We start from the raw sequence: 23,871 nt of genomic DNA, 5'->3' as shown, positions 1-23,871 counted from the left end.
TGTGATAGGTGAGAAGTGGAGTTTTTCCAAGAGAGCGGTGGGGCTGTGGACAGTTCGAAGGTTGGAGGCGGAGCTGGGGTGGAGCCTGGGCGGAGTCTCAAGGGGGCCCCGAAAATTTTGCCAGTGTGGGGCCTCGAAATTCCTAGTGGCAGCCCTGGGAAGATGGCTTGATACCATCAAAATAACAGTAGAGAAGACCCTGGTGACCTATTTAGGCTGCACAAGATCGATCTTCCTACAGATCGTTCATCCATCAAGTGACCATGGCTCGAGATCGATGTGAAGGTTGTTAAAAAAAAAATTAAATTTTTTTGTCCATGTAGAGTGTGTATATAGATCAAAATGCACACGCCCTGTGCAAGTGACATAGCTATACACACGGTCCCAAACACGGCTCTGCTCCATACACCTCGTACATACACGGCTCTGCTCCATACACCTTGTACACACACGGCTCCGCTCCGCACACCTCGTACACACATGGCTCTGCTCTGTACACATCGTACACACGGCTCTGCTACATCCACCCTGTAAACCCCTCCTGACCCCACACATAAACTTCCCCTCATCCAGCACCATGACAACCAGCATAGCAGAGTCCTGCAGACACTGAGGCCCCTGATCATGTGACCCCTGACTCCTCCCCTCCTGTGACCTCATCCCAGGTCCTGTGCGCACAGAACAGCCATATATGTGGTGTGCGGCTCTGCAGGTGGAGGTAGGTGCTGGAGATTCCCCATTACTGGGGGCAGGGGATATTAACCCCTTCACTACCAGACAATTTTGTTTTTGGGCTTTCGTTATTTTCTCCCATTATTCCAGAAGCCTTGTATATTTTCCCGCCGACCTCGCCGTATCGGGGCTTGTTTTCTTTGGCGCGAGTAATTGTGTTTGTAGTTGACACCGTTCATTGAACTGTAGAATGCTCTGAATAAAGAAAATTCCGACTGCGGTGAAATAGTGAAAAATATAAAATTCTGCCATTGGATTTTGTTTTTGCGACGCTCGTTGTGCTGTAAATACGACCTGGAATCCAGATTGTCCCGGTCAGTGTGATTCCACCATAATTACACTACAACTTGCATTTTTTTCTTAAGTGGTGACCAAAAAAAAGCGCCGAAGTTTATAAAACACATTTGTTATGTGTCGCCATTTTCCCGTCACGTTTTTACTTTTCCATCCATTGAGCGGTGTCAGTGTCCGGTCTGTGTGCGGCGAGCTGACTTTTTCATTGATACCATTTTGGGGTCCATAAGATTTATTGATCGCTTTTTATTGTATTTTTTAGGGAGGTTCGGTGAACGGGTATTCTGCTGTTTTTATTTTATTTTTTTTGCTACGCCGTTTACCAATCTGATAAATTAGTTTTATATTTTGATAGATTGGACTTTTGCTAACATAACGATACCAAATATGTTTGTGTTTTTTTTTTTATTTATTTTTAAGGAGGAAAAAATTGGAGTAATTTTTTTTTATTCTTATTTTAAAACAATTATTTTTACCTTATTTTTTAGTCCCCTTAGCAGACTTAAGCCTGTAATTGTCTCATCCCTTTTACTGCAATACCAAGCAATGCTGATGGTGTGAAATGTCAATCCAGCAAGATTTCACTGCCCCTTGTGAAGGGGTACGCTGCTGCTGAAAAAGATGAGACAGCCCCTTTAAGTAATTTTGCACATTTGGAATGCATAGTTATTAGAGATGAACGAATATTTCAATGTTCGGTTCTGATTATGATTGCCGAATTTGGAATGTTCTCCGATTTATTCGTCGAATATTCGCCGTACATAGCCAAACGCCATTGGAGTCAGTGAGAGGCAAAAAGCAAACTCATACACAACACCTTAAACAGGCCCAAAAGCTGCCAAAACACATCAAATTAGGGGCAGACATCAGGAAAGTGGACTCAATTCACCCACAGTACAAGTTGTAGCTTGACACTGCAGCAATCAGCCAGGCATGAAGTATCGGGGTCTGGGCCAGCATTTACAGCTTTGAATTGAACTTCAAATTAAGACAAGGTGGGTGTAGGTCTCCTGTACTGGGAGCCCTGATGCCACATGTAAGGGTGTGTGTCCACGGTCAGTAAACGCTGCTTGTTTGACGCTACGCAGAGCTGCAGCGTCAAACACGCAGCGTCCAGATGTTCCAGCATAGTGGAGGGGATTTTTTGAAATCCCGTGTCCACTATGCGTGGATACCCGCACGCGGCGGCCCTGCGACTCCGGACATGCTGCGCGTCTTTTCAGATCGCAGCATGTCCGTACACCTTGCGGGAACGCAGCGTCCCCGCAAGGCATAACACAGGGCCCTATGCGAGGAGTGCGATGATCCCGGATGTGTACAGTTAACACATCCGGCATCATCGCGTCCCAGAAGGGGGCGGGGCTTAGCGCCGAGCGGCTTTGCCGCTCCGGCGATACCGCCGGCCATCCTGAACGTGGACACGCAGCCTAACAGCTCAACCTGCTTTCATGCTCAGCCACACTCATGTGGCACAAATATCATTAACATTTCGTAGACTACTATTGTCAGAAAAATCTAAGGATAGTAACACAGGTAGTTGACTCAAAGGAAGTGGAGGCCTGACGGTCTCAGAGGCCTACTGCTACAGGCAACACGTACATGGATGAGACCCAACCAGGAGTCTCCACATTTACAGTTCGCGCGTTCGCAATGCAATCTTGTCTCGCGCACGCACAGTATGCTTTACCCATCTGCATGCAAAGCCGAAAAGCATTACTGCGCATGCGCCGGCGCACTATGTTACAGAAGTATTTCTCTGTGTTCCGGGACATAGTGCGCCGCGCATGCGCAGTAATGCTTTTCGGCTTTGCCCGCAGATGGGCAAAGCATACTGCACATGCGCGAGACAAGATTGCATTGCGCACGCGCAAACTCTGGAGGACACCTACTCCAGTTCCGGAAAATATTGCGGACAGCGGGGAAGGATGGGGTGGAGGAAAAAAGAAGAAACACCGCCCATTGGACCGAAAACAGGGAATTTACATAGCCTGCCAAATTCAGGTGACAGAGTCCCTTTCAGGACAGATACCACAAAAGTGACATCAATTTCACCAGAATTTTGGAATTTTATACTAGTAGGATTTGTACTGTGTTTTTATGATACCTGAAGAAGGATATATACTGTATCCGAAACGCGTTGTATCTCTTCTATTTTAAGTTATGAAATAAAAAAATATGAAATATCATCTTTGAATGTGAGTCCTGGGAAGCGCTGCCATTCATGGGCTGGATGTGCTTTTCTTGAATCAATTTCACCAGAGTAGAAATAGTATAATGGGGAGCGTATTTCTTCCACTACAGCCAACCCAGCAGATGGAGAGACCCAATCAGGAGTGTTCACATTTCAAACAATTATTGGCAGACACCAACAAAGTGGCATCAATTTCATCACAGTAGAAATAGTATAATGGGGACCGACAGGTCTTCCACTACACCCAACCCAGCAGATGGAGACCAACCATGACTGTTCACATTTCCACAAGTTTGGAATGTTTTATAATGTTTTGGCGTTGACGAATTGATGTGCCTGAGGTTAGAAGTGTAGAGCTGCGATGCCCACTGTGTGCCTCACTTCTGTTTTGGGGAAAACCTCTCAAGGTTGTGTAAAAGCATGTTTCGATACTCAAGCATTCGCTGGTCCCTTTCCAGGGCGGGAAGCATCTGGTAAAATTTTGTATCATAACCTGGATCTACCAGAGTTTCAGCCCAGTAGTCAGCATTATTTGGAATCATAACTATATGGGGATCATGTTTAAGATAGTGCAGCAAAAAGGCACTCATATGTCACGCTCTTCCATGCTGTATTGGTGGCTGGGTAACACTGATGCTTGTTTCCTCTGTCCCCTCCTGCTAACCATGAACATCAGAGAGTGGATGATTATCCTCTTCATCTCCTGACAGTTGCTCGCCCATCACCTCTTCCTCCTCCATTTGTTCCTCGGCTCTTGCACCTTCACGAACAGTTTGTCTGGTATCACCAGCCCCCCTCGATCACAGTAATCCACCCTCCCTTGTCACCCGCCTGTGTGACGAAAGTCTGAAACTTTGAGACAATTTTATCCCTTCTGTATCCTCCTCTGCTTCCTCCTCTGGGCCCCCCCTCCCCACCTTCCTCTGGGACCACCACCTCTTTCCGCAGGCTATTCAAAGTCTGCTCCAGCATATAGATGACCGGATTAGTGATGCTGAAGACAGCAACGACAGCGATAATGATCATAGTAGCCATGTCGGAACTGTGCAGAAAGGGGTGCAGAGGTCCTTAATCTGTACCCGCTCCATAAACATGATAAGCGCCGCGTCTGTACTGTGTTGGCCCAGGCTATATGACATGACATACTGCGTCAGGGCTCGTTGCTGCTGCCTCAGTCATTGCAACATGTGCAGAGTGGAATTCAACTGTGTCGGCACATCGCATATTAACCCGTTAACTGGCATGGACAAAGACCTCTGTATCGATGCAATTCGATGACATGAGGGGTGTGAATGGCGGAAGTGAGCACACAGCTTCCATGCTTCCTGCAGCAGCTCACCCAGGCCAGGATAGTGGCGGAGAAAACGCTGTACCACCAGGTTGAGGATGTGAGCTATGCAAGGCACATGTATTAGCTTGCCTCCGTGTAGGGCTGTCACCAGGTTCGCACTGTTATTGGACACGGCCTTCCCTGGATGCTGGTTCAGTAGAGACAGCCATTGATCAAACTCAGCCTGGAGAGCTGTACATAACTCTTCAGCTGTATGACTGCGATCTCCAAGGCATATCAATTTTAACACCTACTGATTGCGGTGAGCCCTGGCTGCACAGGAGATTTGCTCTGCACTGTTGGAACGCACGTCACATTAAGGCAGAGGTTGAGGGCGCAGGTGGAGGTCCTAGAGGAGGCAGAAGCAGTGGAGGAAGTTTGAAATATAGAGGTTTGTCTTGCAAGCCTTGGGGATTCGAAGACTTGTGAAGCAGCACCTTCCCCGCCTTCCCCCACAGCCATCAAAGTCACTCAGTGCCCAGTCAGCGAGATGTAAAACCTTTGGCCATGGTTACTCATCAAAGTGCCTGTGGTGAAATGCATTCTGGCAGACATAGATTTAGTCAAAGAATGGGTGATGTTGTCTGCGACATGCTGGTGTAGCACAGGCATAGCTTTCTTAGAGAAGTAATGGCGACTGGGCATCTGGTACTGGGGGAATGCGACGGCCATCAGCTTTTGAAAATCATCTGTATCTACCAGGCAGAAAGGCAGCATTTCCGTGGCCAACAGATTGGAGATGTTGAAGTTCAACCTCTTAGCTTTGTCATGTGTAGGAGGAAATAATGTTTTACGTGACTACAATTGTGGGACCGTTGGCTGGCTGCGGTGCTGAGAGAAGGTGCAGTACTATGAGCCAGACAAACTGCTGGATTGTGAGGGAGGTGCAGGCGGAGATGTTGGACGGTGGATTGATAAAGTTGTGGTGTGCTCGTTCTCTGAGATAATTCAAAAACAGCAGGCATGTGCGTTTGCATTACAGCTGATGGGCTCTCACTCTGCCTGACTGGAGCGGGTAAAGGACCTGCGACACAGTACTTGAAATGGTAACAGAGGAGGAGGAAGAAGCAGCAGATCCGATAGGGGCGGCTGATGGTTGTTGAGATCCGCTGGTCTGCATTTTTGCACAGTGGGATTCCCAAAGTAAAGCATGTTGATTGCTCATGTGAAAGTTCATGCATGTAGTAGTCAAATTATTGCACTTTTTTTGCAGTGTCAAAAAAGGCCCACGCTAGGCAATGCTTGCCACCACTGCGAGCTGAAGATCTGTGAACGCTGTGGGCCACAGTTGTGGGTGAGGATGCATTGCTTGTCGTAGCTGTATCAGTACGTGTCTGCGCCATACAGCACAACTTAACCTCATCGTCTTCCTCCTCCTCAGATGACTTACTCAGCTGTGTGCCTCTGTGTTCACGCCAATTCGGATCTACCACCTCATCATTATCCTCTGTGTTATCACATTCCTCGCCCTGAGAGTCACCCTATTCCTCTTCCTGCCCTGACAGCACAGTACAGTCCGCGTGAGCCTCAGATATCTGAGTCTCATCAAGATCACCTCCCCCTTGGAGGTTAACGTCTGGTGATGAGGGTCAGGATTGTGCTCGGACCCTACTTCCTCATGCCCTGCATCCAAGCTAAAAATATTTTGGGCATTGGCGTAGATGATTTCCTCCTCTTTTCTCTGTAAAACTTTTGAGTATACTTCTGATGCCCATGGCATAGAATGTGTGAACAGCTCTGCAGACTCACCCATCTGTGGTTCCCTACAGTCAGCTGGGCAGTTAGAGAGTTGTGATGTGGAGGGAAGCAAGGGTAATTGGGGTGCCACCTCTGTGGTCTGTACTGGGTCTGATGTTGAGGTGGAGGAAGAGAAAGAGAGGCCACGCGAAGATGCGCTTGCCATCCACTCGAGCACATGCTCTTTCTGGGCCTCATCAACAAGGAAAACCACTTTGCATCTGCTAAAGAAAGGTAGTGGAGTAGCCTGTCCAGTAACAGAAGTTGTCAGTTGTATTTGTATAGGATGTGACGTTGTTGGTTCACTAGTGCTTTGACAAACATTACCACCTACCCAATGTACACCTTGAACAGGAAGTCCAATCCCCCTTCTACCATGACCTCACTTTTTCCCAGTCATGCCGCTCAGATAGTGTGGTAGGAGTACAGTAATAGCAACAAAAAATTAGATTTTAATCTCTGCACAACCTCCGCACACAGCTAAATTTGAACGGCACTAAAAGAGAAGGTGAAATATGGCATGCTGAATTGAATTTGTCACAGAATAAATAATTGTTTGAATGTGAATGAGGCCTGTATGACAAAGAAGATTGCTCCAAACAATTTCAGACTGAGATCTCCACTATTGTATCACAATAGTAACAGAACATATTTGTTTTTAGTGTGGATGAGGCCTGTATAACCTAGAAGATATGCTCCAAACAAATTCAAACTCGGATCTAGCCTGCAGTATCACGTTTGTAAAAAGAAAAATATATATATTTTTTTAATGTGCAACAGCTCTGCACACAGAACAATTTCACCACCACTAAATGACAAGGTTGGATATGGTGGGCTGTATCACGTTTAGCAACATAATTTTTTATTTTTTTAATCTGCATGAGCTATGCAGACTGTTGAATTTCACTCACTAAATGACAATGTGATATATGGTGTGCTGAATCACATTTGCAACTGCTCCCAATCTTTTTTTTTTTACTGTGCAACAGCTTTCTGCATCCAGAACAATTTCACCGCCACAAAATTACAACGTGGGATATGGCAAGCTGCATCACATTTGTAATAGAAAAAAAATAGTTTTTTTAATCTGCAGGAGCTATGCAGACAGCTTAATTTCACCGCCACTAAATGACAAGGTGGGATATGGCCTGCTGAATCACGTTAACAACAACCCAAAAAATAATTTTTTATTGTGCAACAGCTCTACACACAGAACAATTTCACCACCTCAAAAGTACAAAGTGGGATATGGCGGGCCGTGTTACGTTTAGCAACAGATTTTTTTTTTTTTAAATGTCACCGCTACTAAATGACAAGGTGATATATGGTGTGCTGAATCATGTTAGCAACTGCCCCCAATTTTTTTTTACTGTGCAGCAGCTCTACACACACAACAATTTCACCGCCACTAGATAACAACATGGGATATGGCGGGCTGTATCACGTTTAGCATCAGAATTAGCAACTGCCAAAAGAATCATTTTTTCCTGGCCAACAGCTCAAATCACAGAACAATGTCACCACAACTAAATTACAAGGTGACATATGCTTTGCTGTATCACATTTAACAAGTGAAAAAATAAGATTTAGAAAGATGGTGCACAATGAGAAGCAGTGCACAATACACTTCTTTGAAATGTGCCCTGCTGTCTTTGTCTGTGGACCTCAGTAATAATGCTGGAAGGTCGATTTCATAGCTGCACAGGTCACAAGCTATCTAAACTATCTCACTTAGAAACAACCGCCTAGCTAACTAGCTAAAATATATCAGCAACCAGTCCCAGCATCAGGAGCAGCCACTCTGCTGTTATATTGTCAATATTTTGCCAAAACAAGATGTCCAAAGTGCTCAAAATATTTTAGTGGCAGCGCAAATATTTTCACGTACTTTTTACCGAATTTTACCAATTTTTTAAAATTATTTTGCTTGTGTTTCGGATCACGATTCCGAGTGTGCTATATTCGTGCCGAATTTATGTTTTGTGATCGTTTTCCAAACAAATTAGCTCATCTCTGATACTTATCGTCTGAGCACCCACTGGGGTGTTCACAACCACTAGAATTAAATTAATAATAAATATTAGTAATTAATAATTCTAAGCAGGGGCGGATTATAATAGGGTCAAACTGGGCGGTAGCCCAGGGCCCAGTGGTGTGGGGGGGCCCTGGGCTACCGCTCAGATTGCCCGCCGCCTTCAGGGCATTACTGCCCTGACTGGCATTTGGGCCCGGTTGGCAGAGGGGGCCCGCATCGGGCCCCGTCTCATCTGCTCACCGGGCCCCCCCTACAGGTGCTGCGGCAGTAAGGCTATTGACGTGCCTGCCAGTCGCCGCAGGAGCGCGCCTTGGTAAGTAAGAACTCGTGTTTTTTTTTGTTTTTTTAGAGCGGCGATCCCGGGGCAGAAATGCTGGACATGCTGGAAGCAGAAATGCTGGACAAGCTGGGGGCAATATGCAGGAGACACTGGGGGCAGGATGCTGGACACACTGGGGCAGATTGCTGGTCACACTGGGGCAGAATGCTGGACACACTGGGGGCAATATGCTGGAGACACAGGGGGCAGGATGCTGGACGCTGGGGCAGATTGCTGGACACACTGGGGGCAGGATGCTGGATACACTGGGGGCAATATGTTGGAGACACTGGGGGCAGGATGCTGGAGACACTGGGGCAGATTGCTGGTCACACTGGGGCAGAATGCTTGGCACACTGGGGGCAATATGCTGGAGACACTGGAGCAGAATGCTGGAGACACGGGCAGATTGCTGGACACTCTGGGGGGCAGAATGCTGGACACTCTGGGGCAGGATGCTGGAGACACTGGGGCAGATTGCTGGACACACTGAGGGCAGGATGCTGGAGACACTGGGGCAGATTGCTGGACACACTGGGGCAGATTGCTGGACACACTGGGGGCAGATTGCTGTACACACTGGGGCTGATTGCTGGACACACTGGGGGCAGGATGCTGGACACACTGGGGGCAATATGTTGGAGACACTGGGGGCAGGATGGTGGAGACACTGGGGCAGATTGCTGGTCACACTGGGGCAGAATGCTGGACACACTGGGGGCAATATGCTGGAGACACTGGAGCAGAATGCTGGACACACTGGGGGCAGATTGCTGGACACACTGGGGGCAGAATGCTGGAGACACTGGGGCAGATTGCTGGACACACTGGGGGCAATATGTTGGAGACACTAAGGCAGATTGCTGGACACACTGGGGGCAATATGTTGGAGACACTGGAGGCAGGAGGCTGGACACACTGGGGGCAGGATGCTGGACACACTGGGGGCAGGATGCTGGACACACTGGGGGCAGGATGCTGGACACACTGGGGGCAGAATGCTGGACACACTGGGGGCAGGATGCTGGACACACTGGGGGCAGGATGCTGGAGATACTTGGGCAGATTGCTGGACACGGGGCAATATGCTGGAGACACTGGGGCAGATTGCTGGACACAATGGGGGCAATATGTTGGAGACACTGGGGCAGATTGCTGGACACACTGGGGGCAGGATGCTGGATACATTGGGGGCACAGATGCTGGACACTGGGGGCAGAGATGCTGGACACTGGGGGCAGAGATGCTGGACACTGGGGGCAGAGATGCTGAAGACATGGGCAGAATGTAGATACGGGGCATGATTGGAGACACGGGGCAGAATGAAAGACATGGGGCAGGATTGGAGACAGATCGTGCAGGATCATGGGGCAGGATGGATATGATGGAGACTGATGGGGCAGGATGGGGAGATCATATGGGGCAGGATGGATACTCATGAAGGCAGGATGAGAGAACATATGGCTGGAGCCAGGAATGAGATACACGGGGCCAGGATGGGGGATATTATTATTACCATAGGGGCTAATTAAGGGATATTATTACTGCAGTGATGTATTTATTTTATTTTTTTGAGGACACTGTTTTAAATGGGAGGGCGGCCCTGTTACTGTGTAGAGTGACACTATGTTGCCTCTTTTTCTTCATGTGGTGTAATGTAGAAGTTGGGAAAAATTAAGTAATGTGTTCTGCAAGCGGAGCTCGAGATAACTGTGTTATTTCCTGCAGAAAAGAGTCCTGGCTGAATGAAGTGATGGCAGTCTGTGCTGGAAGAAAGATGAAGGACTTCACCTAGAGACGTCACTGGTGAGTCAGTGTGACCTATACACTGACACTATACACTGTATACTATATACTGAACTGAAGGGTAAATTGACTAGATCAATGGATGTTTGACAGATTATAGTTTCACACAGCAACTATTTTTCTGGAATAATCTGGTTCAGGTATATGATGACCCCCGTCACATGACCCCGTCACATGACCGGGGGGCCCCACAGTGTCTGAACAGCCCGGGGCCCTGGCTACCCTTAACCCACCCCTGATTCTAAGCACGTTTTACCCAGTTTGGGAGCCAACTTGTGTTTCACCTCCCCTTGTATGAATTCCATTGCTACTCCTCTGATTAGCCTGTTAAGGTCTGGACAAAATGCTAACATTTTTGGATTTCATTTGTACCATTCTTGGGTACACATAACATTGATTATCTGTAGTAATGAGTGAACGGGCTCTGATAAGGTGTTATCCGTGCGTGCTCGGGTGTTAAACAAGTGTCATCGGCGTGCTCGAATAACATGTTCAAGTTCCCGCAGCTGCATGTCTCGCGATTGTTCGTCAAACAGCCAATTCATGCATGGGTTGTGGCTGACGAACAACCTTGAGATATGCAGGTGCAGAGACTCTAATATATTATTCGAGCATGCCGAAGACACTCAGTTAGCGCCTGAGTATGCTTGGATAACGTCTTATCTGAGCACGTTCACTCATCACCAATTATCTGCTTAATTTCTAGATTTAATATCTCCGCGTTCCAACCTTTTTTTTCTGTCAAGGTAAGAAGAGACTGCTTACACTGCTGTCTTCCCTGTCTGTCTGATCTAACACTAGAGATATCTGGAGTGCTTAGGAAAGGAAAGACTGCTCTCTCTGCTCTCCACTGTGTCTTTCTGAATGTTGAGTGGCTGATTTGACTTGAGTAGAGATTCCGTAGCATAGATTGTGATCTCAGTATCTTTGCTTCATTTTGCACATGATTAGTGTCACCTGTACATATTAACAGGAGGGGACAGGACAGATTTTTTTTCTGTGAAACATGATGGCAGCCATTTTAATTTTATAATTTTTATCTTCTTAGATAAAACTGTTTCTCCCCCTTTTTCCATAAGCCATAACTTTATTATTTTTACATAAACATGTAATGTGTAACTGTGTAATCACCCATGAATCTTCATGATTTCACATTGGCTCATCTTCTTACCATTTTCAGATCCCTACAATATCTGATCCTCTCAGTGGAGATCGTCTATGTAAGAGAATTTTCCTGATTCACCCATCAAGGATGCATAGGGTCAAGGACAAGATGGCGGAGAGGATATTGCGCATCACCCTAGAGATCCTCTTCCGTGTTACTGGAGAGGTGAGAAATTATGATGATGTCACATTACATCATTCTTATCTATGGGAATAACAGATGGACAGAACTGGAGAGGTGAGGACTCTGAAAATGTCTGTAGGGAGATTTATTAATGTGTCTCTCCATAAGCAGGATTACACAATAGTGAAGAAGACCTCTAGTGAGCACTGTCAGGCCCCTGTGTCTGAGGGATGGGGAAGACCCCTGAGCCCAATCACGGACTTTCCAACGTACCCCCTTATACATGAGGACATCAATGATCAGAAGATCCTAGAACTCACCTACAAAATGATTGAGCTGCTGACTGGAGAGGTGACACTGCTGGGAATGCTGGGACATTATACAGTAACGCTATGGAGGGATCGGGGGGATGACGGTATCATTGTATGTGTCAGGTTCCTATAAGGTGTCAGGATGTCACCATCTATTTCTCCATGGAGGAGTGGGAGTATTTAGAAGGACACAAAGATCTGTACAAGGACGTCATGATGGAGGTTTCCCAGCCCCTCACATCACCAGGTAAAAGACAGGACTAAATACACACGGCCTATAATTATCTGTATGTAAAGAATGAATTCAGTCCCTTTTATGTGTTTCCTCCAGTTCAATCCAGTGAGAGGACAACACCAGAGAGATGTCCCTGTCCTTTTCTTCCACAGGACTGTAAACAAGAAGATCCCAGTGTTCCTCAGGATGATCAGGTAGATGGAGAGAAGGTGTCATGAAATCTCCCTATGATGTGTAGAAGTCTTCTATTATCCATCAGTATTTTACACTGTACGGCCAATTTATTAAACACTCCTTCACTTTATGGTTGGAGCTTCTGGAAATTAGACCTATGATCCGGGAGTGCAGAAGAGACTTAAGTGATTAGTTTTCTGTGGATCAGTTTACATTTGAATCCACATTATAATAGAAAAATCAAACAATCTGAAAGACTTTGACCAAGACAGAGTCATCAGTGCTAGAGTAGCCATGGAAGATATTTCAAAAACTGTTGACCTTGTGGGTTTTTCCGTACATTGGCATCAAGAGTTTAGAATATTGTAATCAAGTAAAATCCTCCAATATAAGTGGATTGTGTGGACATAACTCGTTGGTGAAAGGGGTAAGAGAAGGATGTCAGATGTCAAGAATGAACCAGCGGGAGACAGTGGTGACCAACAAAGGTGTCCAAATTAAAAAATCATTGTTTTTTAGCTTAGATGGGCTATAACAGTAGACCACCAGTTTGGTTTGAGAGTCATTGCTGTCTAAGGCAAAAAAAAGGAGTCTCCAATAGGTGAAATGGTGGAAAAATTTGGTCAATGAGCAGTGGAAAACGTCTTGTCTCATGAATCGAGATTTCTGTGGCACCATTCTGATGTGTTCAGAATTTAGACCCATCATTATGTATCAATTTAACCTTTTTTATCAGGCCGGTGTAGGAGGAGTAATGATGTGGGGAATTTTTTCTGAGTACGTTCTAGGTCCTCTGATACAGTGGATTGATGTTTGAACACTAGGGCTTACCAAAGTACCTAAGAATTGTGGTCAACCATGTTCCTCCTTTTACAGCAGCTGTTTACCCTATGACAGAAGGACTATGCTCCATGTCACACGTGTCCTATAGTGATGGGTTGGTTCCAGGAACATAACAGCGTGCCTACTACATCTATGTCTGCAGGGGCTGACTGGCCCAGGTGGCAAAGAGGCAAATGCCCCCCGGGCCGCTCCCCCAGCAGCTGTTCAGGGCCGGCTGCCTGGTGGTGGCTACAGCCACACAGCAAATTGTGCACAGCCATGTCTGCTGTACTGTGACGCGGCTGGCAGCAGACACAGCTGCATCACAGTTGACGCACACGTCTGCGCTGGGGCCAGGAGCTATGCTTGGCTGTCACCTTGACGGCTGCGCAGCTACTGCTCCCTTCATGTTCTCTATACTTCCAGGTTAGGTGTTGGGCATGCGCGATGGCGTCCTCACGCACACGCCGACATGATCCGGATGCTAGAAGCAGAGAGGCACTGCAGGGGAGCGACTGGTGAGGTAAGTATGACAAACTTTTTTGTTTTCTTTATAAAATAAATTTAATGGTGGGTAACTGCAAGTTATGAAGTGGGGGGTGTAAGGAGGCTGCACATGATGGAATTTGGGGGTTAAAGGAGACTGCACATGATGGAGTGAGGGGGTAAGTGGGGCTGCACATGATGGTTGAGTGGGGCTGTACATGATGGAGTGGGGCTGCACATGATGAAGGGGGAGTGGGGCTGCACATGATAGTTTAGTGGATAAAGGAGACTGCACATGATGAAGTGGGGAGAGTGGGGCTGTGCATGATGGAATGGGGCAGCACATGATGATGTGGGAGTAAGGGGGATTGCGCATGATGAAGGGGGAGTGGGGCTGCACATGAAGTGGGGGGGTAAGGGGGACTGCACATGATGAAGTGGGGTAAGGGGGACTGCACATGATGAATTGGGGGTTAAAGGGGACTGCACATGATGAAGTGGGGGGTTAGGTGATCTGCACATGAAGTGGGGGGTAATGGGGACTGCACATGATAAAGTGGAATGTAAGATGGACTGCACATGAAGTGGGGGGTAAGGGTGACTGCACATGATGAAGTGGGGGGTTAGGGGACTGCACATGATGAAGTGGGGGGTAAGGGGACTGCACATGATGAAGTGGGGGGTAAGGGGACTGCACATGATGAAGTGGGGGGTAAGGGGACTGCACATGATGAAGTGGGAGAAGGGGACTGCAGGACTGCACATGATGAAGTGTGTCTGATGTGGGACTGCTCATGATGAAATGGAAGGGGGATAGGGGGCTGCAAATGATGAAGGGGCACTGCAGATGAAGTGAGAGGGTGATAGGGGACTGCAATGAATGAAGGGGACTTCACATTAAAGTGGGGGGACTGCAAAATGATAAATTCAGTGTGAGGGACAGGGGACAGCAATTTAATTGAAGGTGGGGGTAGGGAGAGCAAATGATCAATTGAAGAGGGGGTGGGGAGAGCAAATGATGATCTAGGGGAAGAACAAATAATGAATTTTAAGGGTGGGGGAGTAAATGATGTATTGAATGTGGGGTAGAGGAGTTGATAATGAATAGAGGGTGAGAGAGAAAGACATGACAATGAATTGGGGCGGGAGGGGCATGTAACTATAATGAATCGGGGTTAGGGTTAGAGTGGTAGGTACATAGTGGGGGGCGTTGAGGATGAAGTGACTGGTAATGAATTGGGGGAAAGAGTACAGGTGCTAATTAATTTATATATTAAATGAGGAAAGTGGCTATTTAAAGTTAGTGGGTGCACAGTGGTGGATTATAATTTATATTTGGAATGGTCGGTTAATAATAATAATTATGATAATTTTATTTCTATAGTGCCAACACTTTACATTTTAGAGGGGACTTGTACAGACAATGGACATTAAGCATAACAATAAACACATAGATCAACAGATACCAAAAGGAATGAGGGCCCTGCTCGCAAGCTTACAATCTATGAGGTCGCATAATAACCAATTATATATTGTTTGTGGGTGCACCTCTGTATTCAGATGTCTAGTGTACACCATGTTCCAAATTATTATGCAAATTGGATATAAGTGTCATAAAGATTTAATTGTTATGTTTTTCAAATAAACTCGTGGATGGTATTGTGTCTCAGGGCTCAGTGGATCACTGAAATCAATCTTAAACACATGTGATCATTAGTTTTCCAGGTGATTCTAATTAAAGAAAAACTACTTAAAAATGATGTTCCACATTATAAAGCAGACCACAGGTTTCAAGCAATATGGGAAATAAAAAGGATCTCTCTGCTGCTGAAAAGCATTAAATAGTGCAATGCCTTGGTCAAAGTATGAAAACATTAGATATTTCACGAAAACTTAAGAGTGATCATCATACTGTGAAGAGATTTGTGACTGAAACAGAGCACAGACAGAGTTCATGCAGATAAAGGCATAATGAGGAAGGTTTTCTGCCAGACAAATTAATTGGATAAAGAGAGCAGCTGCCAAAATACCATTACAAAGCAGCAAACAATTATTTGAAGCTGCTGGTGCCTCTGGAGTCCCTCAAACCTCAAGGTGTAGGATCCTTCAAAGGCTTGCTGTGGTGCATAAACCTACTATTCGGCCACCGCTAAACAGTGTTCACAAGCAGAAACGGTTGCAGTGGGCCCAGACACACATGAAGACTGATTTCCAAACAGTCTTGTTTACTGATGAGTGTCGAGCAACCCTGGGTGGTCCAGATGGATGGAGTAGTGGATGGTTGGTGGATGGCCACCATGTCCCAACAAGGCTGCAACGTCAGCAAGGAGATGGAGGAGTAATGTTTTGGGCTGGAATCATGGGGAAACAGCTGGAAGGGCCCTTTAAGGTACCTGAAGGTGTGAAAATGACCTCTGCAAAGTATATAGAATTTCTGACTGACAACTTTCTTCCATAGTATAAAAAGCAGAAACGTGCCTTCAGGAGCAAAATCATCTTCATGCATGACAATGCACCATTTCGTGCTGCAAAGAATACCTCTGAGTCATTGGCTGCTATGGGCATGAAAGGAGATAAACTCATGGTGTGGCCACCATCTTCCCCTGACCTCAACCCTATAGAGAACCTTTGGAGTATCATCAAGCAAAGATCTATGAGGGTGGGAAGCAGTTCACATCAAAACAGCAGCTCTGGGAGGCAATTCTGACTTCATGCAAAGAAATACAAGCAGAAACTCTCCAAATACTCACAAGTTCAATGGAGGCGAGCATTGTGAAGGTGATAACAAAGAAGGGTTCCTATGGTAACATGTGACTTGGCCTGTTAGGATGTTTTGGAGTTAAATATCTTTTTTGTTCAGTGAATGTGACCTCCTAATTCTGCAAATTCCACAAATGAGCATTTTCAGTTCTTTAAAACAGATCAAATGTTTAGAAATTCTACTGTGCCTAATAATTTGGAACAGTGCATTTTGAGTTTTTATTCATTTTGGAGATTATACTGTTATCATTGGGAGGTTTCTCCAATAAAACTCGATGTATACTCTAACGGGTGATGACTTTTATTAGACTGACTGTCATTTGCACCGACCATTTAGGAAAATCCGAGAAAAATATAATTTGCATAATAATTTGGAACATGGTGTAGAAGAAAGGGAAAAAGTGGGGAATGTGGTCTGGAAGCCATGCTCTAGGTAACTGTGTTATTTTATGCAGAGACGAGTCCTGGCTGGAAGAAGTGCTGGATGAAAATGAAAAGCAAAGATGAAGGACTTCAGCTAGAGACATCACTAGTGAGTCAGTGTATTACCTGTACACTGACACTATACACTGTATACTATATACAAAGCTCCTGTGTATAATGTCACTGGCAGTGGTGATCACTGTATTACCTTTACACTGACACCTTATACAGATCTCCTGTGTATAATCTCACCAGTGATCACTGTAGTATCTTTACACTGACCGTAAATACAGAGTTCCTGTATACAATGGCACTTAGTGTTGTGCTTTTTTTAAAATTAATGATCAGTATTGTAGTATACTAGTAGTAAAAGTTGTACACTCCCTGACAGAAGTAATGTCGCTTATCCATGTTATGTAAATAAAAGCTTATAACCTGATGTTAAATTCATCCATTGGTTGTATAAATTATTCTTTTGAAAGCTGAAACCTTCCAAAATGTGGTTTAGGTTAAGAAAATAAATTGACATCAATGCAGAAATATTGATCAGTTAATGGACACAGAATGGTCAGATTTTAGCAAGCCAAAAGTTTTGTCACCTGGTCATATAATGCACCCAATCCTAGTTTACATCCTCACCTGTGCTCAGTAAATGATCGGTTATTTAGTGTGTGTGTATAAAAAGAAACCCAGCACCCCAGACCTTCACTTGAACTGCAACTTGAGCTCTTGACAACATGCCAAAAATCCACCCTGCGACCAAAGCCTGGATTATCAAGAGGCTGAAGACCAGATCCACTGCAGAGGTGGCGGGCACCTTTAATGTGTCTCAGCGTCAAGTACAAAGAATTAAAAAAAAGATTTGAAGAGACTGGAGATGTGTTTGACTAGCCCAGGTCCGGCAGACCCCGCAAGACAACTGCTCAGGAGGAATGTTTGTTGGTTAGAAAATCCAAAGCAAGCCCCTCTTCCACAGCAGCAGAGCTCCAACAGGTCTGGTCACCTCAAGTCCCTGTGTCAACTAGTAAAAGTTAAATTCACCGCACGTGACACGCTGATCGTTAGCAAGGCGCGGGAGCGCCGCTTGTCATAACAGACACTGCAGGTCCACACTACTGGACAGGATCTTCCATAGGCGGACATTTAGATTACAATAGAGCTTATATTGCACCGCTGGGACTTTCCGCCTTCTCTGTATATCAATCTCTTAGCTGGAACAAGCGATTACGTGACAAAGGCTCTGGTTGAGCCGAAACGTTGCATATAAAAAATCACAGATGCTGTAATATTCTGTTACGCTCCCAGTTTATGTATAATAAATGTATACCAGACTTTGCATAAGAAACCTAGAGAGAGTGCAGTGAACTTAACTTTTACTGTTATTCTGGGCCATTGGTCCGTTACACCAGCACCTCACCATATTAAGGCTGAGTGCACACCTAAACCTTTACCTGTGCCAACTAGAACAGTTTGTAGGATTCTGTCTTAAAATGGCCTCCATGGTCGAATCAGTGCCAAGAAGCCAGCACTAAACAAAAGGCAAATAAAAAACCGTGTGGCGTTTGCAAACTCCCACAGCCTGCTAAATAGATGGACACTGGAAAAGTGGCAGAAGATGGATTTCTCTTCAGTAGAATTACACCACAGCTGCCACAAACACTGCAGGAGACCTACTGGAGCCAGTATGGATCCAAAATACACACAGAAGACAGTTACATTTGGTGGTTGAAAGATCATGGTCTGGGGTTACCTTCAGTATGGGGGTGTGCAAAACATTTGCAAGGTGGAAGGCAATATCAATAGCCTAAAATATCAAGAAGTATTAGCTACCGCTTATATTCCAAATCATAAAAGAGGTCAAATTCTGCAGCAGGATGGTGCTCCATCTCATACATCCATCTCTACAACAAAGTTCCTCCAGGCAAAAAAGATCAAGGTGCTCAAGGACTGGCCAGCCCAGTCACCAGACATGAACATCATTGAGCATGTTTGGGGAAGGATGAAAGAGGAAGCTTGGAAGACAAAACCAAAGAATCTAGATGAGCACCACAACTTCATTCACCAATGTTATGCAACATATATTTGTATTTTAAGTTAATTATTTGTCTGTAGGCAACAAAAATTTTGTCTTGCCAAAATCTGACCATTCTGTGTCTATTAACTGATCAATATTTCTGCTTTGATAACAATTTATTTTCTTAACCTAAACCACATTTTGGAGGGTTCCAGATTTCAAAAGAATAACTTATACAACCAATGGATGAATTTAACATCAGGTTATAAGCTTTTATTTACATAACATGGATAAGCGACATAACTTCTGTCAGGGAGTGTATGGTGGCATCATTGGTCTTTGTATAGAATGTAGTTTCATGTAGAGGTAATGGTGATATTATAATATTATGTATTCTCTGTGTATTGGTGATAGTACTAGGCACTGTGTAGCTGTATTGTTGTGTGTATGTTTGTAAGTAAGCTCCGTTATGGCACCATATCTAAGCAGTAAGCTTGGTTCTGGTACTCTATCAATGTAGTAATCTAGATTATGGTACTGTATGTATGTTGTAATCTCAGTTCTGCTCCAGTTTCTATGTACCAGACTTGGTTCCATGTAGTAGACTTATTAAGCTTGGTTCTGCTCCCTTATCTCTGTAGTAAGCTCGGTTCTGCTCCCATATCTCTGCAGTAAGCTCGGTTCTGCTCCCATATCTCTGTAGTAAGCTCGGTTCTGCTCCCTTATCTCTCTAGTAAGCTCGGTTCTGCTCACTTATCTCTGTAGTATGCTAGGTTCTGCTCCCATAGCTCTGTAGTAAGTTTGGTTCTGCTCCCATATCTCTGTAGTAAGGTCGATTCTGTTCCCATGTCTCTGCAATAAGCTCGGTTCTGCTCCCATTTCTCTGCACTAAGCTCGGTTCTGCTCCCATATCTCTGTAGTAAGCTTGGTTCTGCTCCCATATCTTTGCAGTAAGCTCGTTTCTGCTCCCATATCTCTGTAGTAAGCTCGGTTCTGTTCCCCTATCTCTGTAGTAAGCTTGGTTCTGCTCCCTTATCTCTGTAGTAAGCTCGTTTCTGCTCCCATATCTCTGTAGTAAGCCCAGTTCTGCTCCCATATCTCTGCAGTAGCTCGGTTCTGCTCCCTTATCTCTCTAGTAAGCTCGGTTCTGCTCCCTTATCTCTGTAGTATGCTAGGTTCTGCTCCCAAATCTCTGTAGTAAGTTTGGTTCTGCTCCCATATCTCTGTAGTAAGGTCGATTCTGTTCCCATATCTCTGCAATAAGCTCGGTTCTGCTCCCTTATATCTGTAGTAAGCTCGGTTCTGCTCCCATATCTCTGCAGTAAGCTCGGTTCTGCTCCCATATCTCTGTAGTAAGCTCGGTTCTGTTCCCCTATCTCTGTAGTAAGCTTGGTTCTGCTCCCTTATTTCTGTAGTAAGCTCGTTTCTGCTGCCATATCTCTGTAGTAAGCCCCGTTCTGCTCCCATATCTCTGCAGTAAGCTTGGTTCGGCTCCCATTTCCTTGCTGTTAGCTCGGTTCTGCTCCCATAACTCTGTAGTAAGCTCAGTTCTGCTCCCATATCTTTGCAGTAAGCTCGGTTCGGCTCCCATATCTCTGAATCTAGTAAGTTCGGTTCTGCTCCCATATCTCTATAATAAGCTCTGTTCTGCTCCCATATCTCTGTAGTAAGCTCTGTTCTGCTCACATATCTGTAGTAAGCTCCGTTCTGTTCCCATATCTCTGGAGTAAGCTCGATTCTGCTCCCATATCTATGCAGCAAGCTCCGTTCAGTTCCCATATCTGTGTACCAGCCTGTTTTTAAAGCCTGTTATCTCTGCTACTTTAATGTAGTGGCCAGATATAAGCAGGGAAAAGGAGGGCCACCGCAACTCGAGGGCCACTGCCTTGTGATTGCCCCCTAGGCTGAAAATTGCCAGCCAGCCCCTGTATGTCTGTTTCCTGTTTGATGCATGGCAGAGGGCACAGTCGTTCTGCCGGCACCATTATAGTCTATGGCTCCATCGACACATACGCCTGAATCCTGTTTTGCCAAGGGGTTCAGACGCAAGACCCCAACAGTACCCACGAACGTGAAGATAAGCGCAGTGTGCGAGAACCCTAATATGTTGCCCATTCAGTGTATGCTTTATACTTGGTGGATATTACAAGATAAAGTTGATAATGGACATTAGATGTTGTCTGGATCTTCTCACAGTTTCTGGTTATGGAGACTGCAGGTTAGAAATAGAAGCCGACAGGTTGGTTTCATGCAGGAGACCTGCAGCTATGTGATATCTATTGCTGTCATTTCAGTTTTGGTCATTATCATATTAAAATATTTCTTTTGTCCTTAAAAATCATTTCACGCAACTTTTGCATCTGTCTTTGACTTTTATATTATTTTTTTTCAGGGTAAAGATTTGACCCATTTTAATACTATAGAGACATATGTGAGGGGTCGTGAGCAGTGTAAAGAGGAGATTCCTGCAGATAACCGCACAGGTGAGTAGTGACCACTAAATTCAACAATTACGGTATTTTGTTGAATTTTAGGGTTTGTACAGAATTTTTGTTGTTTACATAAATTTTACTGGCAGAATGATTGGAAAAAGAAATTAAATACACTATTTTGACACTCCTCATTGATATTGTAACTCCAAGAAGGAAAAGTTGCAAAATTTTGGAAATCACAATATGGATAGACATATTGATGATATGATATGCACATGATATAAAAATGGAAACAACATTTTTAAAACATCTCGATTTATTTACTTTAAAGCATGAGTATGTTCAGGTCACACAGGCTGCTTACAGATGTTTGAGAAACCGGTCCTAGTCCTGGGATTATTGTGTGTGGTGGCATAATGTATGGTAGTTGGACCCCTGTAGTATTTATTGCAGATACACTAAGGCTATGTGCACACGTTCAGGAATTCTTGCAGAAAATTCCTGAGAAAAACCTGAAATTTTCTGCAAGAAATCTGCATGCGTTTTTTGCGTGTTTTTGGTGCGTTTTTGATGCGTTTTTTTCCGGACATTTCCCAATGCATTTTATAGTGGGAAATCCGCAAAAAAAACGCAAAATTAATGAACATGCTGCGTTTTTTACCGCGATGCGTTTTTTTCGCGAAAAAAAAAACGCATCATGTGCACAAAACATGCGGAATTCATTCTAAATGATGGGATGCATATTGTATGCTGTTTTTTTGCGGTTTTATAGCGTTTTTATCGGGGGAAAAACGCGAAAAAGACGCAAAAAATCAGCAACGTGTGCACACAGCCTAAAGGTTTGGCGATTACATTGACTTGTTCGTGTTACAAGCAGTATGACATTTTTCACCACAACACCAGGTGACATGTTGCTTTTGCTACTGAGCAACCTGCATCGCCTTAAGGTGCTACCATGACTAGAACATCTTCGGATTTATTTTCCATCCAGCACATCTGGTACATCATTGATCGGCAATTGGAGAGGTGATTTGCCCAATTGACAGAACATTCCTCAGACAACCATAAATAACCTCATTGATTGCATGCCAATGAGTGACGACACTCAAGTTCAATAGTGAATACATTTGAGTTGTTTTTGAAAATTTGGTTTTCATTTTTTCATCATTTCGATATCATTAACATGCTTCCACGACTTTTTCCGTAGTGTTGCAATTTTAATATTTTCCACAAAGAAAAAAAAATACAGGGCTGGTTTACAATTTTTACCTTTGGATTATAGCTTTAACCAATCTGCAGGATAATAGTTTTCCTCTGAATCTTTTAACATCCAAAATTTATTTGGCCTTGAAGTCACCATGAATGTTAGGAGAGGACTGTCCGGTAACAAAAGGGACTTCTGGAGAAGCGATAGAAAATCAGAAATGGACACTTGAAAAAATTGGGAATCTGCAAATAATGCTTTATGCTGATCTGATTGACCTGCTTCAAAAATGCTTGAGAAAGGTAGAGGACCCCCAAAACATTGCCCATGTGCAGGTGTTCTGTCTCTGACTGTGTCTCTGCCTGACCCAAACTGGAACAAAGTTTTCCTCCTCTTCCACAGTGTGGTATTTTGGACTCTTTTCATTCTGACCATGGAAACAGCAAGATGGATGTATACTTCTTTATATTATAAAAAGAAGCTATGAAATGAAAATGATTGTGGTATAGTTGATTTTGATTATACACTGCTCAAAAAAATGAAGGGAACACTTACCACAACATACCTCCAAGTCAATCACACTTCTGTTAAATCAACCTGTCCAATTATGAAACAATACTGATTGTTAATCAGTTTCTCCTGCTGTTGTGCAAATTGAACAAACAGGTAGAAATGATAGGCAATTAGCAAGACAACCCCTATAAAGGAGTGGTTCTGTAGGGGGTGACCACAGACCATTTCTCTATTCTCATCCTTTTTGGCTGTTATTTTGATCACTTTTGCATTTTGTCATTGTTCTCACCCCTAGAGGTGCAGTAGCATGAGGCAGTGTACGCTCAGGAAGTGCAGAACATCCAGGATGGCACATCAGTCTGTGGCAAGATGGGTAGCTGTATCTTTCAGCACAGTGTCCAGAGAATGGACCACATACTAGGAGATGTGGAGGGGGCAGTAGCAGGGCAACAACCCAGCAGCAGGATCACCACCTCCTCCTTTTTTCAACGAGGAGCACTGCCAGAGCCCTGCAAAATGACCACCAGCAGGCCACTAACATCCATGTGTCCGATCAAACTGTCAGAAACAGACTCCATGACAGTGGTATGAGGGCCCGACTTCCACAAGTGAGTGTGGTGCTTTCAGCCCAACACCGTGCAGGGCAATTGGCATTTGCCAAACAACACCCAGATTACCAGATTCAACATTGACTCCCTGTGCTCTTTACGGATGAGAGCAGGTTCACACTGAGCAAATGTAACAGACGTGACAGTCTGGAGACGC

At 44.8% G+C, this 23,871-nt stretch overlaps 2 protein-coding genes across 2 annotated transcripts in view; both read left to right on the top strand.

The window, feature by feature from the left end:
* The window catches only part of LOC143767324 (uncharacterized), a 68,267-nt gene that overhangs the window by 39,384 nt on the left and 5,012 nt on the right, over positions 1-23,871 (top strand). The window lies entirely within an intron of this gene.
* LOC143767314 (oocyte zinc finger protein XlCOF8.4-like) lies at positions 682-22,902 on the top strand. The gene is made up of 7 exons (XM_077255554.1): positions 682-718; positions 11,625-11,774; positions 11,904-12,083; positions 12,167-12,290; positions 12,375-12,472; positions 21,350-21,440; positions 22,293-22,902. Exons 1-7 carry the CDS (start codon positions 692-694, stop codon positions 22,346-22,348), a joined length of 726 nt encoding a protein of 241 aa, XP_077111669.1. The 5' UTR covers positions 682-691; the 3' UTR covers positions 22,349-22,902.

This window comes from Ranitomeya variabilis, chromosome 4 (assembly GCF_051348905.1).
Source record: "Ranitomeya variabilis isolate aRanVar5 chromosome 4, aRanVar5.hap1, whole genome shotgun sequence".
Taxonomy (NCBI): domain Eukaryota; kingdom Metazoa; phylum Chordata; class Amphibia; order Anura; family Dendrobatidae; genus Ranitomeya; species Ranitomeya variabilis.
The sequence above is the reverse complement of the archived record's forward strand: the minus strand, read 5'-3'. Positions and strand labels throughout refer to the sequence as shown.

Excerpts from the sequence above, each read along its gene's own strand:
- LOC143767314 (XM_077255554.1), top strand. The coding sequence starts at position 692 with ATGTGGTGTGCGGCTCTGCAGGTGGAG. Across the intron at positions 12,084-12,166 it reads TTGAGCTGCTGACTGGAGAG|GTTCCTATAAGGTGTCAGGA; the intron begins GTGACACTGCTG and ends TGTATGTGTCAG. Across the intron at positions 21,441-22,292 it reads TCCTGCAGATAACCGCACAG|GTGACATGTTGCTTTTGCTA; the intron begins GTGAGTAGTGAC and ends CCACAACACCAG.